Here is a 15,726-nt window from a genome sequence, read left to right as displayed (position 1 = left end):
CTTGGCCATGCCTTTCTCGTTCCTAGTGCCCAGACTCTCTCTAGTGTCCACTTGGCAGCCCCTGGTCCATGTCTGCTCTTAACACTGCCTGATTTTAGATCACATTGGGCAACTCCCCGCTTGAGCCTTCATTTCCTCATCTGACAGGAATCTCCTCTGTTAAGCATTTCACACTCATCATCATGTAGCCCTTCCAACAACTACATGTGTCCCCATTTTGCAGATGAGAAAACTGAGGCTTGTAGATCACACAAGTAGTCCCAAGTGGGACCAGACCACTTTGCCTCCAGCTTTGATGCTCTTATTTCTCTGGGGAGAAAGGAGAAGTGGGAGGATGAGAGAGCAGTTCCCTTCTCTTCCTCCTCTTCCCTCCCCACCACCCCCACATTCTGGGACAAGTCTGTGGTACAGTCCCTCCCTCAGATAAAATCCAGGCTCTGAGCCTACATCTCCCAGCCAGAACCATGTGCACCATCCTCCTGGGGAAGGGTGGGAGCCTCTGAGCTCATCCCACCAGTGGGCCCCTGGCCACACCTCTCTGCTCTGAAGAGGCAGCTGGTCATTTGGGCAGGGAAGAACAGGAAAGAGAGAATACTTCCTGCCCTCCAGAACACCCCTACCCTCATTCTTGGAACCCTGCTGCTACCCACAGGACTGTGAGGGGAGCTCAGTAAATGTTGAATCATGCTGGAGAAAAGGGATGTGGGGTGTGGGAAGGTGTGGCATCAGGCACAGTCAGACCTCAGTGCTGCCACTGCATCACCAGCCAGCAACAGTCCAGGGATGTAGATGCTATTTGAGGGGAGAACACAGAGAGACTGGGGTTCAAATCCCCCCTCTACCCTTAGCTGATTCTTCATGAATCTACTGGGCAGGCACGTTCCAGGAACTGGGGCTAATAAGGTAAATAGAAACACCTGGTCTCAGCCTGGTGCCGCTCACCAGCTAGAGGAAGGAGCACGTCTCCAGGGACATAGTGGCAAAAAGCAACCACACCCATCCAAAGAACTCCCACTTCTCCTTGGGTCCAGCCAGGAAAGTGGGCAGGAGCAGAAGAGAGGATCTGGGAGCCAGGACATAAATTGGCAGCTTTGAGAGACCTCAGTTTCTCTTTTTTGTGGGAAACTGTAGGGGACAGCATTTGTGCTAGGCAATTTCCTCTTCTCCCAGTAGGATTATGCCTCGTAGCCACAAAGGGCTAAATAAAGGAAGGTACAGCCAAGCATAGAGGCTTACATCTGTAATCCTAGCACTCTGGGAGGCCAGGGCAGGAGGATCCCTTGAGTTTAGCAGTTCGAGACCACCTGAGCAAGAGCAAGACTCCATCTCTACTAAAACTAGAAAAATTAGGCAGGCATTGTGGTGGGCACCTGTAGTCCCCACTACTCAGAGGCATAAGCCCAAAAGTTTGAGGTTACTGTGAGCTATGATGCCATGGCCCTTACCCAGGGAGACAGAATAAGACTCCGTAAGACAGAAGTCCTTGCTATGCTGCAATAGACACTGGGGGGCAGGAAAATATTCATTACATAAACCAACACTAGGGAACAAATGATGTATGGGACCTAGCTCTGCCTACAAGGACTCAGAGACTGGAGGAGGTGAGGGGGGTTTCAGATCAGAACAGAAGGGTCTAAATTAGGGGTTAGCCCACTCTCCTATCACCCTACACCCTTCCCCCCACCACAACCCTCATCCTGCCCTCAGGCCTAGGATCCTGTGGCCAGGCAAGGCTGAAGGCTGCTGCCCAAGAGGCAGGGGACCCGTACCCACCACCACTACCTGGCTAGTCTCTGACTAATCTCTCCCAGGAGAATTGAGTGCACAGCCCATTCATTCATTCCACAAATGTTCGCTGCTCTGAGCCTGGGCTGTGCCACTGTGCCTAGTGAGCAAACACTCAGTGTGAGCAAAAACAGACTTTCTGGACTTCCCAGGGCTAACAGGCTTATCAGGAAGGGAGCCAGAATTCAAATGGAAGACAGCTGTGGACCAGGTGCAGTGGCTCACACCTGTAATCCTAGAACTCTGGGAAGCCAAGGCAGGAGGATCCCTTGAGCTCAGGAATTCAAGACCAGCTGAGCAAGAATGAGACCCCAGCTCTACTAAAAATAGAAAAATTAGAGGAGTGTTGTGGTGGACTGTATTCCCAGCTACTCGAGAGGCTCTGAAGAAGGGAGGGCTTAATCTATGACTCTAGGGAGGAGACCTCAATCTCTGCATCCCAAGGAGACTTTCTTGAGCAAAGTCCCTGTGGCAGGAAGGGCAGAGGTTAACAACAGCCTGCCAAGAGGTCAATGTGGCTAGAGGAGGATGAGGCAGAGCCAAGGCCACAATGCAAGCCAGGGTCCTTGCAGGCCACAGAGGAGTTCAACCCTGATCCTCCTTCATCCCCTGGGAAGCCAGTGAAAAGGTCGCTAATCTGAGGTGGGTGGTACAGTGGCTCTCACCTGTAATCCCAGGCTGAGGCCGGTGGATTATCTGAGCTCACCAGTTGGAGACTAGCCTGAGCAAGAGTGAGACCCGATCTCTAAAAACAGCCAGCGTTGACCAGCACTTATAGTCCCCGCTACTCGTGAGGCTGAGGCAAGAGAATCGCTTGAGCCCAGGAGTTTGAGGTGGCTGTGAGCTGTGACTCTAGGTCACTCTACCGAGGATGACAAAGTGAAACTCTGTGTCCAAAAAAAATAAAAAAAATCTGAGGTGGGTGGGAAAGGGCAGGGCCTGAGAGAGAAGGTCCAAGATGGAAGCTACCACAGAGTCCAGGCAGGAGATGATGGTGGTGTCCCCTAAAGAAAAAAAAAAAATCAGCCTTTTAAAGAATGAAGTTAGTTTTGCTCAGAGTCTTACTGAGAATTGCAACCCAGAAGAGTCTTTTAGAAAGTGTCTGTTAGACTATGCCAAAGAGTGTTCCAGCCTGCAGCTTGTAGATTTGTGACTAAAGGTCTGCATGTGCTCAGAAGTTACATTGGAGCAAAATCTCACCAAAGTTTGGGTGCAAGGGTACAACTGGTTACAGACTACAGTGGCTGGGAACCAGACTGGATACAGGGCTGAACACAGGGCTGAAGGCAGGGAAGCCTGGACACTGGAAGGCTGGATGGGACACCTCCTGGACGGGGAACACCAGGAGGGCCAGGTCTGGGTGAGGGTTAGCAAGTTGTGAATTTGGACTTGGATGAATCATATCCACTGGTTGAATCATATCCACTTTGGAGACATTTGTAGGGCACATCGGCCAGTCAGAAATTAAAGAAATGCTGGTTATGGAAGCCAGCTCTGGCCCCAAGTTGCGGGTACCAGAAGGAGGAGCCAGCCTATGGAGCCCCAGAGGCCCACTGGAGAGACAGAAGGAAAACGAGGCCTGGGAGGGTTCTGGTAGCGGGGAGAAACCAGCCTTGGGTGACGCCTTGGGTGGTTCGGTTTCCCCTCTGGGCAATGGGGTAGCACAGCCACCTAGGCCAACTCGCGGCCTTGAATGAGGACCCGACGTGAAGAGGTGGCAGCGCTTGGGACAGACTCGAGGACCGCTCTGCGGGTGCCTCCTCCCCCAGGGCCTCCCCCAGAGGAAGGTCGGAGGGAGCCCCGAGGGCGCGGCTCGAAGGCCTGAGCAGAACGCTAGCGTTAGGACCCAGCAGATCCGGGGCTAGAGGGCGGGCGCCGACCCGTCGGGGCCCCGGAGGGGGGGCTCGGAGCGGGCACAGGGGCGGCTCTGGCGGCGGATTCGGAACGGGCGGCGAAGTGACCCGGACAGGTAGGCGCGGGCCTGGCGCTGGGGGGACCTGGGGCGAGAATAGAGCAATCAGCGGGGCCCCAGGAGCAGGGGTGCCCGCCCCTGCGGACCCCCGATCCTGGGGACCCAAACCCGTCGCCTGCCAAAGGGGCACTTGGAAAGTTTGGGGTCACTTTGGGGACAGGTCATGAGGTGGAAAGGACAGGGAGCCCGAGTTTGCAGGGAGTCAGAGGTGGGGGTGTCAGGGGATGGGATGGCTTTTGTTCTCCTGGGGAGGCTGGAATGTGGCGGGTGGGGTAGGGGGCTGGTGGGAGCCACCAAGACGGAGACTCAGACAAAGATCAGAGATGGGGAGCAAGTTTCCGGGCTGATTATTCCCAGCTGTAGCCACAACATCTGGTTTCCTCCTACAGGGACACCCCCTCCCGGCCTCTGGAGCAGGCAGAGCCCTCCCTCTGTCTGAGCCAGCGCGGGGCCCCTTGTCCCCTTCCTCCCTGGGATGCAGAGGAGGGGAGGGAGGCAGTTGTGAAAGGTCCCAGAGATTGGAGGCAGACTCCTGGACAGGTCCTGGCTTCCCCAGACCCCCAAGTCCCCTTGTATAGAAGTGCTTGGAGGTATGGCCTCTGGCCCAGTTACTCCCACAATGACTCCTCTCTGCAGCCCCAGCCCCTCAGGCCTCCTTCCCCCAGTAAGCCTGGGCCTGGGTGCCAGCCCTTCTGTGGGAAGGGGACTCCATGGCAGGCACTCAGAGGCATTGCCCCAACTTCTTGAAGCCTCACAGGCCTAGCTGACTGTGGTGGGGGAGTGGGGGCAGAGGGGCACAGTAAGGAAGGGTCTCTAGGTCTCCAGGCCCCCTGTCATGAGGAGGCCCAGGCTGGGGGTATGGGAAACCAGATGCCTGCCTCTGGGGCAGCTTGAGTCATGGGTCTCTGCTCCCCCACTCTGAGGTGCTAGATGCATGAGGTGGCAGAGGTCAGGGAAGTCTCAGTAGTGGAAGAACGGGGGTGGGGAAAGCTAGCCATGTTTCTGCCCCTTTCCTGTCCTTCTGGATTCCCAGGGGGAAATAGAGCAAAGTTAGGGTTTCCAGTTAGCTGTCTGGAGGAACTTCCCTGCTGGATGATAAACCCTGTGGAGTCTGTCACCACAGCCATCCCCAAAGAAGGCCGGCAGACTTGAGGTTGCCTCCACGGAGCTGGGACTGACGTGGGGACCTGGAGGCACTGCCAAGTCCCCTGTGTAGCCAAGACTGAAGGCTGGACTCCACCCGGGAGGTGGGGGGAGGTGTTGAACATCAAGAACCTGGTGAAAACTATGCACCAGTGCCCTCTCCAAAAAAATTACACACACATCGCTTGTCCTGCAATGTCAGGGTGTTCCGAGTGCCTGGGCTGGTGACATCATGGCCCCCTCAGGCTGCCTATCTAGGATTCAGAGGACCCCCTCCACCCCTCCACTCTGAGTGCTTCCTGCTCCTGCAGACAAACAGACCTCAGGGTTGTGGGTCTGTGATGGAGGCAGCCAGGTCTTGGGAGGACTGGAGGCCTGACAGGAAAGGAGTCTTCTGGGGGCCGAGAGCCCTGCCCAGCCTGGCTGCTCTGGGGGCCCCTGAGCCAGTGTGCATGTGGTTTCCTGCCTAGCGTGATGCTCCAGGCCCAGGGACTAATTGGGAGCAGGTGGTGGGCTTGGCCAAGCCTGAGACCGGCATGTTGACTGGGCAGAGCTGGAGTCCCAAGGATGGGCCTGGGGTCAGGGACTCATACAGTCAGTGTACTGGACACCCAGGGAGGTACCGGGCCAGAGCTGTGGGCATGGGTGTGAGGAGAGAACTGGCTGGCGGAGCATTAGAAATGTCCCTTACAGGATCAGAACAGGGTAGGGTTCTGTTTGTCACGATCAGTCCTGGAGCCAGGTTGGAGGCCTTGTCCCTTGTGACCCAAACACCTCTATGGGCCAGCTGTCCCTCCAAAGTAGTCTCCACCCCTGGGGGGCCCCAGCCCTTCAGATGCCTGGCTTCTGTTCTGGGGGCCTTGCTTCTCCAGGCTGAACTCAGGGGACCAGAACTGAGCTTTGCAGCCCTGGATGCAACTCCCCTGTTCCTCTTCCCCAGCTGTCCTCTGACAACACCCAGCCTGCCTGTCTCCGTGGCCATGAGAACTGCCTACCTCTTCCTGTTCTTCCTGCCTGGTAGGTGACTCCTGGGACAGGGGGTAGCTCTCCTCGTGTAGGATGGGAGTAGGGTTCATGGAGAGGAGCTCACAGTGAGCCTCTGTCACGCCTTGTGGCCACACTCAGCCCCTCAGCACCCAGAGCCACCTGCCTGGACATCTGGCATCGAATGGGCCATCCCCCCACATTCCACAGCAGCAGCAGGCAGACTGGAGAATGGGCACACCCCAGGCATTCATGCTTTTCCTCTTACTGGGCACTGATGTGCAGGAGCAGGGGGCACTCAAGGCGGGGAGTTCAGAGGCTTGGGTTCTAGACCCCTTTGGGGCCCTACCACCCTATACAGTCTTGACCCTGCAGGGGTCTGTATGGGCCAGAAGAGATATCAGTGAGGATCACAAAGGTCCACCATGTCTAACATTCATTCATTCTTGCAGGCACTTGCTAGGCCCTAGGGATAGAGCAAGGAAATTGGCAGACAATTCCCTGCCCTCCTCATGCTGCTAGTCTAGGGGAGGGAGGTAGAGTATATGCATTTCAGAGCATGTTGAGCACTGGGTGGAAATAAACAGGCAGATGGTGGGCCAGGGATGGCCTCCCTGCAGAGTTGTGATTTCAATCAAAACCTGAAGGAGAAGCTGACTAGGTGAAGGAAGGGTCAAGTGCAGAGGCCCAGAGGCAGGCAGGAGTATGTTAACTCTTAGGAATAGCCAGTGAGGGACAGGTCAGGGTGCTGCTGCAGGACCAGGGTGACCTTCATGTCCCTTCCCCCATAATGCCTAGGGGCCCCCGTTGTCCTTCCCCGGGGCACCCCCACATCTCTTGCCTCCCCACAGCAGGCCTGCTGGCTCAGGGCCAATATGACCTGGACCCGCTGCCACCATTCCCTGACCATGTCCAGTACCCGCACTACAGTGACCAGATCGGTAAGGACCTTCCAACCCCCTGTCTCCCTGCCATGGCTCCCCAATGTGCCACAACGGGTAGGGCAGGTTGGAGGGAATCCTGAGGGTGGGTCCCTGGCTCAGTTATGACCTCATTTACCCCTGGGGCTAGGGGCTGGCTTGACTCCCATCAATTCCACATTCAACTTTGTTTGCAGACAATCCAGACTACTATGATTATCAAGGTAAAGGGGCTGGCAGCTGGGGTGGGGGAAGCCCACAGTCCCTGGAGGGGGAAGGAGAGAAGGAGGAGGTAACCGCTATACACTCACTCCCCTAGTTGCAGAGGTGACTTCTCGGCCCTCTGAGGAGCAGTTCCAGTTCCAGTCCCAGCAGCAAGTCCAACAAGAAGTCATCCCAGCCCCCACCCCAGGTAGGCCACAAGCCCTGCTGCCACCTCTCCCCCACCTCCTTGTTAACCCTGGAAGTAGAGGTCCATGCCAGGGCTGGGCATTAGACCCTCTCAGTGATCTTTGCTGACTCTCCCTCCCTCCCTCTCTTTCCACCAGAACCAGGAAATGCAGAGACAGAGCCCACAGAGCCTGGGCCTCTTGGTAAGTGCATTCCTGATGGCTGGAGAAAGAGCAGACAGCCCTAGTGTCTGAAGTTGGGGTGAAGTGGGGGGTGGCACTGGTAGGACAATGGCCCTTGCCCTTGCTGGCATAGGTAGTACAGGCTGCCATTGATAATGTGGGGGGTGCAGGGAGCTGTAGACTGGCATCTCCGCCCAACCCCACCCCCAGGCAGCTCTGGGAGATCTGGCCTGCCTCTGGCTGAGTTGGCTGCAACCTAGGGAGGCCCCTATCCTCACAGACAGTGGGGGAGGGTGTGTGCTGGGACTTCCCACCAGCCAGTAACCTGAGTGGGTAAGATGTGCATGTACAAGAAAACACCTGTGCTTACCCTTGTGTGGGTTGGTATGTGTTACTGTGTGGGCTCCTGTGAGCATGTGGGAATCTGCTCATGAGTGGGTGTGGCTTTCTTGACCACACGTGGGCAGTGAATTTGTATGTGCGTCTAAGCGGGGTATGGACTCAACATACTGTATTAAATCAGGCATCGCCAGGAGGTCCAACAATGCTGTGTACACATGTGGGGTGTGGGTGGGGCTTGAGGGTACAGAGGGGACCTACACCCTGCAAGCCAGTCTCAGGTAGGTGAGGTGGGAGGCTGCCCCCCAGTTCTGGGCCCCTAGTCTGATCCTGCCTGTCACCCAGACTGCCGTGAAGAGCAGTATCCGTGTACCCGGCTCTACTCCATACACAAGCCTTGCAAACAGTGTCTCAACGAGGTCTGCTTCTACAGGTGAGCACAGGTGGGCAGCCGTCGGGAGGACTCTGGGGAGGATTCAGGATGGCTATGGGGGTAAGGGATGGCTCTGGCCTACTAAGTTTGGGGAAAGAATCCAGAAGTTGAGCTCAGCTCTACGGCTGAGCTTTGGCCTAGGACCCCGACTCCCTGGCTCCGATGCCAGATTCTATGCAGGCTGTCCCAGTGGGGGTGGGCGAAGAGGGGCCTGAGACTTCTCCTGGCCTCATCCCTCCAGCCTCCGCCGTGTGTATGTGGTCAACAAGGAGATCTGTGTCCGCACAGTCTGTGCCCACGAGGAGCTCCTCCGAGGTAGGAAGGCCCCATCCCCCAGGCATCCCCTACCCCACACCCACTTCATTATTTGGCCAACCATCCACCCATGTGATGCTTATTAAACATGAACATGCCACATACGCCACACTTCCAGGGCATCCCAAGCCTCATCCCCACTACTTTACATCCTCAGAACCACCCCCCCCCAACCACAGCAGGGAGGGGGTAGTGGTGCCCATCACCCAGCCCCACACTGACCCCCCCCTCCTTCCTGCCAACAGCTGACCTGTGTCGGGACAAGTTCTCCAAATGTGGTGTGATGGCCACCAGCGGCTTGTGCCAATCCGTGGCAGCCTCCTGTGCCAGGAGCTGCGGGGGTTGCTAGGGTGGAGCTGGCTTTCTGAGCCCTGGCCCTCCTCAGCTCTGGGGCCTTTCAGGCCCCACCTGACCTGGTGCTTTTCTCCCCATTCTGATGTTCCTTTTATTCTGTAATGTTAGTGGACTGCAGCCCTGGGCGTGTGTGCTGTAGTGCTTCAGGCTCCACCCCAGCCTGTGGCCACTCCTGGACTTCCCCACTGTCCAGTCTCTGCCTCCTTGGTGGAGAACACCTCAGGCCTCTTTGTGGGACCTGGGCCCCTGGGGCCTTCTCAGCTCCTCTTGAGGATAGACAGTTCCCCCTTTACCGTCCCCCAAGGTAGGCTATGCCCCTCACCCCAGCTGGTCTGTTTGGATTTCCTACAGCCCCCTGGGCATGGACCACCTTTGTTTTATACAAAATTAAAAACAAGTTTTTACAAAACATCCAGTCACTTTTTCAGTTGAGAGCACAAAGGGGGTGGGGGTGGGGACAGCCATGTGCCTCTGCTTGTCTCCACTGAGAGGCTCCCCCAAACCCTGGAGAGCAAGGGCTATCCGTGTGTCTGTGGTTCCTACAATCCCAACCTTGTCCCCCTCCCACGTCAGCTCTGCCCTACCCAGAAGCATGAGCTGTGATAGCGTGCACATGTGCGTGGGGTTGCATGGGAAATGATAAGTTTTAGAGATGTAGCGTTCTTATCAGGGCTGCTTGGGGAGGACATGAGGCCTCAAGTGATGGGAGGCTGCCCTAGGGACCAGGGAGTCAGGTCAAGGTGGACAGACTCTGAGATCCAGAGCTTTTTATAGGGTGGAGCAAGGAGGCTAGTGCAGTTAAGAGGGCAAAAAATGGAGCAAGCTGTTAGAACCCCTCCCTCTGAGCAGCACGTGGGACCAGGCTCTATGTGAGTGCTCAGCATACTGTCCTGCTTCACCCTGCAAACAGGCATATGTGGTGAGCACAGTTCATGTCCCATCCACAGAGACAGGAACCTGAGCTCATCTGACGGTCCACCACTGTAAGTGGCAGAGCCATGGCAGAATCTGCCTGTTAGACTCCAACAGATGATGAGCATAATTCCTCCTTCAAACACGGATAGGGCACCTCCAATGTGAACTTCCTCAGAGCCAACCTGTCAGGCAGATTCCCACTTTACAGATGGGCAAACCGAAGCTCTAGAAGTTAAGCAGCTTTGCCTAGGACCATTCAGCAGAGCCAGGGCAGGCGCTATGTTCATCCCCAAACTTGCCCTTGTTTGCTTCCTGGGGAGGTCTGTCACTATCCAAAGTGTGGGCTCAGATCTGAGGAGGGGCCAAGGAAGGGCAAGGAAACTTGGGTTGCAAAGAGCTAAGCTGTACAGACTGGGTGACAGCCCCCTGCCCACCCTGACATCCTGTGAGGCTGGCAAGGTGCTGACCCACCACAGCCCTCTGTCTCCCCCATCTCCCCAAGCACCCTTGCCTAGAAGGCCACATCCCTTCTGGCCCAGGCCCCACCTGTCTCCCCTCCCATCTCTTCCCAGATAGAGGGCACACTAATAGCACAGAAAAGGGACACATCTGTACAAACCTACAAACCAGTTTTAGAAAATGGAGTCTTCTTGTTACAAAAAAACGCAATAATTCTGAACAGTTAACATTGTAAAAAGGTATAAAAATACAGGGACTCTGAGTTCTTTGAAGAATTTCCTAATAAACACTCTGAGCTAAAGTGGAGAGATCTCTGGGGAGTGAAGATAACCTGGGCCCCTTCCTTTTTCTCATGGGCCCATGCTCCAGGGCCCACCAGAGACAGAGACAAAGGCTCTCCCCAAACCCTGGCTTTGGCTCAGCCACTCTCAGGGAGGACCCTGTACAATCTAGAGTGCAGGAGGGAGAGGGGGGCTGGATTGAGGGGGGCCCTGAAGATGCCAGAAAGCCACTGCTCGGCCTAGTCTGGAGCTGGAGTCCCCTTCCTCACCCACATCCCAGTTCTGAGACCCCTGATGGCCAGGCCCCAGGTGGACTGTGCTGGACAGAACACTCCTCCCCTGCTCCAGGCATGGGGTTATTCTCCAGATGCCAGCAGGAAGGGACTCATTTCTCTGGGGGGCCAGAGAGTGGGGAGAAGGGTGCTGAGCTCCTTCGAAGCTCCTGCTGCAACTGTCCTTTCAGTGTGGACACCTGGGAGAGAAAAAGAAGGTAAGGCCAACCCAGGTCCCCAGCCTGACCTCAGAGAAAAGCAGGTAACTTGATGCATAGATCCTCAACTGCAGCCATGGACTCAATGTACCTATTTTAGGAAAGGTCTGGTGTTACTAAGACCCAGGGGGGTATCCTTCCCTTCTCATTTTCCTCTTTACAGCAGTTAGGTGTCTTCCGAGTACTCAGTACCTCGCCAACATCCTTTATCCCATCATCTGGGTGGGCCTGGCTATAGCCTAGACTCAAGGAGTAGACATGTGACCCAGGCCTGGCCCATCTTTGTCCTACAGACATGGCTGTTCAGGCACATTCAGGAAGGGGCATGTGATGTAAGCAGACCCCAGGGGCACTCTCAGGAGGATGGTGCCCCCTTCCTCTAGGATCATAGGTGGCTGGAAGAAACAATCTGGAGCTGCAGAGGCCGCCCTGAGCATGGAGCCAGAGGACAGCAGAGCTGTGGCCAGTGGGACCACTTGAGCTCCTGATCCAGGCACAGCCACAGCCCAGTGCAGTAAGGAGAGCCTCTGGACTGCTTACACTGAGGTCCTCTTCCTCCAGCCCCACATTTCCATCCCAGCCCCAGCCCCCCATGGGGCCTGCCCACCTGCTCCTCCAGCCCACGCACCCTCTGGCGGTGGGCCCGCTCCCGGGCCTCCAGGGTGCGCTCAGTCTGCACCTGGGCGCTGCGCAAGCGCTCCACCTCCTGCTGTAGCTCCTGCCGCTGCTGCTCGTCTACCTCCAGCTGGCCTGGGCTGGGGTTCTGCTCCAGAGCCACTACCTGGGCCTGCAGGGAGGGACTGCCATCAGGGTCCCAGTCCTGTGTGGGTGTGTATGTGTGAGTGCATATATGTGACAGGGTATCAGATGTCAGGCACCTCTCTGGGGCACAGCCAGCACAGGTGGAGGATGCAAGAAAGAGCCTTCCTTGTCTCCTATCTCCCTTCCGACAGTATGCCTGTGAATCTTGAGTCAGAGTGCCCAGGGACCTAGAGTCTATAGCCTAGACTCGAGACAGGTGCACATGTGTGCACACATACATGGACAGACGTACTCCAATGTTACATATATAGGCACAAAGGCAAGCATGTAAATACTTAACCAGGTTCACACAGATGCACACATATGTACAAAAGCCCAGCATTCCTACACTTCTACATACATAAAAACACCTGTACACAAACATACATTCATAATCTCTAGACACACCACATTGTGCACAAGATTGATTCATGCTAGTGCACAGGCTCACATGGACACTCACACCACTACATGTGTACAACATACATGACCCCACATGTTAACAGGCCTTTAGTGTCTTTTCTGCACATCTTGGGGGAAACTCCCCCATTGGTCTGGCTGGGACACCCTCTAAGGCTTCAGCTCCTGGGTGGTGGGGCTGCCTGGGACTCCTTAGCACTCAGGCTGCGGGTAGAGTTGGGGTCCTGGGCCGGGTACCCAGGTGGGGCCAGACCTCCAGCTGTTGGATCTGCCTCTGGGCCTCAGCCAGCTCCTGCTCAGCCCCTGACAGCGTGCGGTCCAGGCGGCCCTTCTCTGCACTCAGACGCATGGTGTCTTCATGGCTGCGAAGCTTCTCCCGCTCCACCTAGGAGGGTGAGGTAGGAAGGGGTCAGAGTGCTAGGAAGGGACTCCCAGAGGGGTCTCAGGGTTGCAAAGTGAAGTGGAATAACCTAACACTGGCAGACGCAGCAGACTCTGGGGATATGCAGCCAGGACAATGGCCCACCTTGTCCAGTGTCCTCCTGAGGGCCACGCGGTCCTTCCCCAGCCGTAGGGCTGAGCGCTCCACTTCCCGCTTCTCAGCTTCCAGCTGAGCCAGAGCGCGCTGCATGCTGCCCAGACGTTCCTGCAGCAACCGCCGCTCATCCTGCAGCTTCTGGACTGTGTGCAGAGCCATGGTCTCGGACTCTTGATGCTGCCGCAGCACCTGCAACAGAAACCAGGCAGGATCCCTGTGGGCCTCAGTGTGTCCAACTGAGGCTTGGGATGATGACACCACTGGCCTCCTGTGTCCACTCACTCAGTAGGCAATTGTGAGGCCCACAGCAGAGAACTGTTACCCAAGGCTAGCCAGCTCTCCCTGAGCCTCAGTTTCTCCATGTGTCCTCACTGGAGGTTGAGCCAGGATTTGACATAAGGTTGAGATAGATGGACAGTCCCCTCCCTATCCCAGGGACTCACAGACCTAGGGAGAGACAGGGCCCACCGTGGCCCTCACCTCCCGCAGCTGCTGCAGCTGGCCCTCAGCCTCTGTCCGCTGCAGCTCCAGGTCTGCCAGCTCGCCCCGCAGCACCTGCACCTGCTCACCCACGGAGCTGCTCTGTTTCCGGGCCTCAGATAACGCCTGCCGGGCAGCATCCAGCCGTTCCTGGGGGACAGGGGCCAATGGAGCCAGGCGAGCCAGACAGCCCTCAGGTGAAGGGCTCCCCTCTACTCTGCCTTCAGGCAGGTTCACAGCCCATGAAACACTTAGTCATCTCACTGGGTGAACCCTGCAACAAGCCTGGTCCACTGACCTATGTAAGTTGGAGGCCACCCAGACCCTAACTTTCCCCCATTAACTCTGCACCTGGATGCCCACAAACCTACACTGGTGGGCTTATTCTCTTATTAGGCACAGCCCCCCAGAGCCTCCACTCATTGGCTGATGCTCAAAGGTTGTTCTCATTAACTGGCTACTTACGGTTCCCAACTGACTGCCCTCCTGGCTGGCTCCTACCAAGCCTGCTCTTGTCGGCTGACTCTAACTGGGCCCACCCTCAGCCAGACCCTGGAGCTCCCCCATACCTGCAGCACGTGACGGTCGTGTTCACAGGCAGTCAAAGCCTTCTGTAGATGCAGATTCTTGTCCTGGGTGCTGGTGAGGCTGGTGTTGCTCTGGGCCAGAGCCTGTGTCAGGCCCTGCACCTTGTCCCGCAGAGTACCCTCGCTTTCTTCCACTTTGGCCAGGGCTCCGCTCAGCCGATCCACTGTCAGCTGCAGGGTCCCCGCCTTTACCTCACTGTCTGCTACCTGGCAGGACAGACAGGACAGTCAAGGGGCTCTGTTCCCATCTGGTCTCTGTACCTCTGCTCCCACTGTGACCCCCACTTGGTGTGCCCAACCCTACCCCTTCCCATCTTTGGGCTTCCATCACTCCTGCTGGCTCAGCCTACCATAACTTGGGCCCAGATTACACTGCCAGTTAACTACCCTCTCCTAGAACACCAACAACCTGGTTGTCTCAGACCCCATGGTCTCTTCTCTGCCCTCATTCCCTCTCCTCCCTGCTATGGAAGAGAAAGGGCAGCCACCACAACCTTGAAGTTTTCTGTGTTTTTGACTTTGGTGGGTGTCCATGCAGAGCTAGTGGACTTACTGAACATTCCAATTAAGAGCTAAGCTTCCTAGCAGCCAGGGCAAGAAAGAAACAAGTAAAATCTACATCTCTAACCTGCCTCATAAGACAAGTGCAGATACTGTCATCAAATAGTCCTGAATTCCTTTTTTTTTTTTGAGACAGAGTTTTGCTTTGTTGCCCTCAGTACAGTGTCCTGGCATCACAGCTCACAGTAGCCTCGAACTCTTGGGCTCAAGTAATTCTCTTGCCTCAGCCTCCCAAGTAGCTGGGACTACAGGCGCCCACCACAACACCTGACTAAAGGTCCTGAATTCTTACTTTGGCTCTGCCTCGTATTAGCTATGTAATCTTGGAGAATGACATACTTCTCAGCCTCCATTTGTTCATCTGTGAAATGGGGATGATGATAACACTTACCTCACGTGGTTGTTGACAGGCCTATATAATTCCTGCAAAGTGCCTGGCACAGGGCATGAGGATGCCAGGGTTGTGAGTGGGAGAGGGGCCTACCTGTCTCTGCAGGGAGTCAACCCGGTCCTGGAGTGCCTGGGCCTGGACCTCACGGTCACTCAGGCCTAGGCGGCTGCGCTGCAGCTCCCCCTCCAGTGAGCGCCGCTGCAGTTCGAGCTTGATGGTGCGGCTCTCAGAAGCATCTAGCACCTCCTTCAGGCGCCGCTTGTCACTCTCCAACTTGACCTCATTGGCCTTCATCTTACTGATCTTTTCCTGCAGTGAAAGAGGGCTCAGGCCTTGGATGTCCAGTCCTTACAGCCCTCCCCCAAGTCCCTGACTCTTGGGAGAACGTGGGGAGCAGCCTTAAAGGGTAACCTATGGGACCTGGGACCAAACTGATACCCTCTGGGGGCTTCAGTTGCCCCATGTTCACAGATGAGTAGACCCAACGATCCCAGAGCACCTTCCAGCTTGGGTTAAGACTAACAGACCGTGAGACCCAGGACTGTCCCGTCCTGTTCTCTAGCCCTGTTTCACATCTATATAGTGGGAGAACTGGATTGGAATGGAGAAGTACCACAACCCAAGTGCTCACAGGAGCCCTGGGGAAGGAGCTGTACAATGTGGATTCCTGGGCCCTCCCCCTACTTTGCTGACTCCCACTCCAGAGGTGGGCCCAGAGCTGTTATGTGTGACCTAAGCTGCTCTGGGTAGCCCTGGTTGGGCTCCCGTCCTAGGGTTTGAGAGGATGATCCTCCTCCCTGCACAGTACTCAGCAGTAAAGGCGGCCTGGGGGGTATAGACAGGACAGGAAGAAAGACCAGGGGTCCTTCAATTCATGTTACTATACTGGAGGTAGGTGGGTCAAGGGTGGGGTGTTATTACAGCCTTCCCAATCCCCACCCCAAGCCTGGCCCCTCTGCCCCCTGCTCTGAGCCCCAACCCTGCTC

The 15,726-nt window shown here is 56.1% G+C and overlaps 2 protein-coding genes across 9 annotated transcripts in view; one reads left to right on the top strand and one right to left on the bottom strand.

The window, feature by feature from the left end:
- The first annotated feature begins 3,600 nt into the window (after positions 1–3,600).
- Positions 3,601–9,226, top strand: MFAP2 (microfibril associated protein 2). 2 transcript variants are annotated; one of them, XM_053576147.1, is made up of 9 exons: positions 3,601–3,754; positions 5,841–5,917; positions 6,739–6,825; positions 7,002–7,028; positions 7,124–7,216; positions 7,353–7,397; positions 8,061–8,148; positions 8,390–8,463; positions 8,709–9,226. In XM_053576147.1, exons 2-9 carry the CDS (start codon positions 5,881–5,883, stop codon positions 8,810–8,812), a joined length of 555 nt encoding a protein of 184 aa, XP_053432122.1. In that variant the 5' UTR covers positions 3,601–3,754; positions 5,841–5,880; the 3' UTR covers positions 8,813–9,226. The 2 variants fall into 2 exon arrangements, with proteins under 2 accessions (XP_053432122.1, XP_053432121.1); XM_053576146.1 differs by having other exon boundaries at positions 3,610–3,754; positions 6,736–6,825.
- A 1,138-nt stretch (positions 9,227–10,364) lies between these two features.
- Positions 10,365–15,726, bottom strand: part of CROCC (ciliary rootlet coiled-coil, rootletin) — a 46,740-nt gene continuing 41,378 nt past the window's right edge. For 5 of the 7 annotated variants that reach the window (XM_053576915.1, XM_053576914.1, XM_053576909.1 and 2 more), the window contains 7 exons: positions 14,834–15,049; positions 13,771–13,995; positions 13,202–13,351; positions 12,710–12,910; positions 12,437–12,568; positions 11,570–11,749; positions 10,365–10,944 (listed from right to left, as the gene is read on the bottom strand). In XM_053576915.1, coding sequence (XP_053432890.1) covers positions 10,858–10,944; positions 11,570–11,749; positions 12,437–12,568; positions 12,710–12,910; positions 13,202–13,351; positions 13,771–13,995; positions 14,834–15,049 — 1,191 coding nt within the window. In that variant the 3' untranslated portion in view covers positions 10,365–10,857. Of the gene's footprint in view, positions 11,054–11,569; positions 11,750–12,436; positions 12,569–12,709; positions 12,911–13,201; positions 13,352–13,770; positions 13,996–14,833; positions 15,050–15,726 lie in introns of all 7 variants that reach the window. The other 2 variants (XM_053576912.1, XM_053576913.1) reach the window with 2 other exon arrangements.

The sequence above is a fragment of the Nycticebus coucang genome, chromosome 22, assembly GCF_027406575.1.
Source record: "Nycticebus coucang isolate mNycCou1 chromosome 22, mNycCou1.pri, whole genome shotgun sequence".
In the NCBI taxonomy this organism is placed as follows: domain Eukaryota; kingdom Metazoa; phylum Chordata; class Mammalia; order Primates; family Lorisidae; genus Nycticebus; species Nycticebus coucang.
This window is presented reverse-complemented; position numbering and strand designations above follow the sequence as displayed.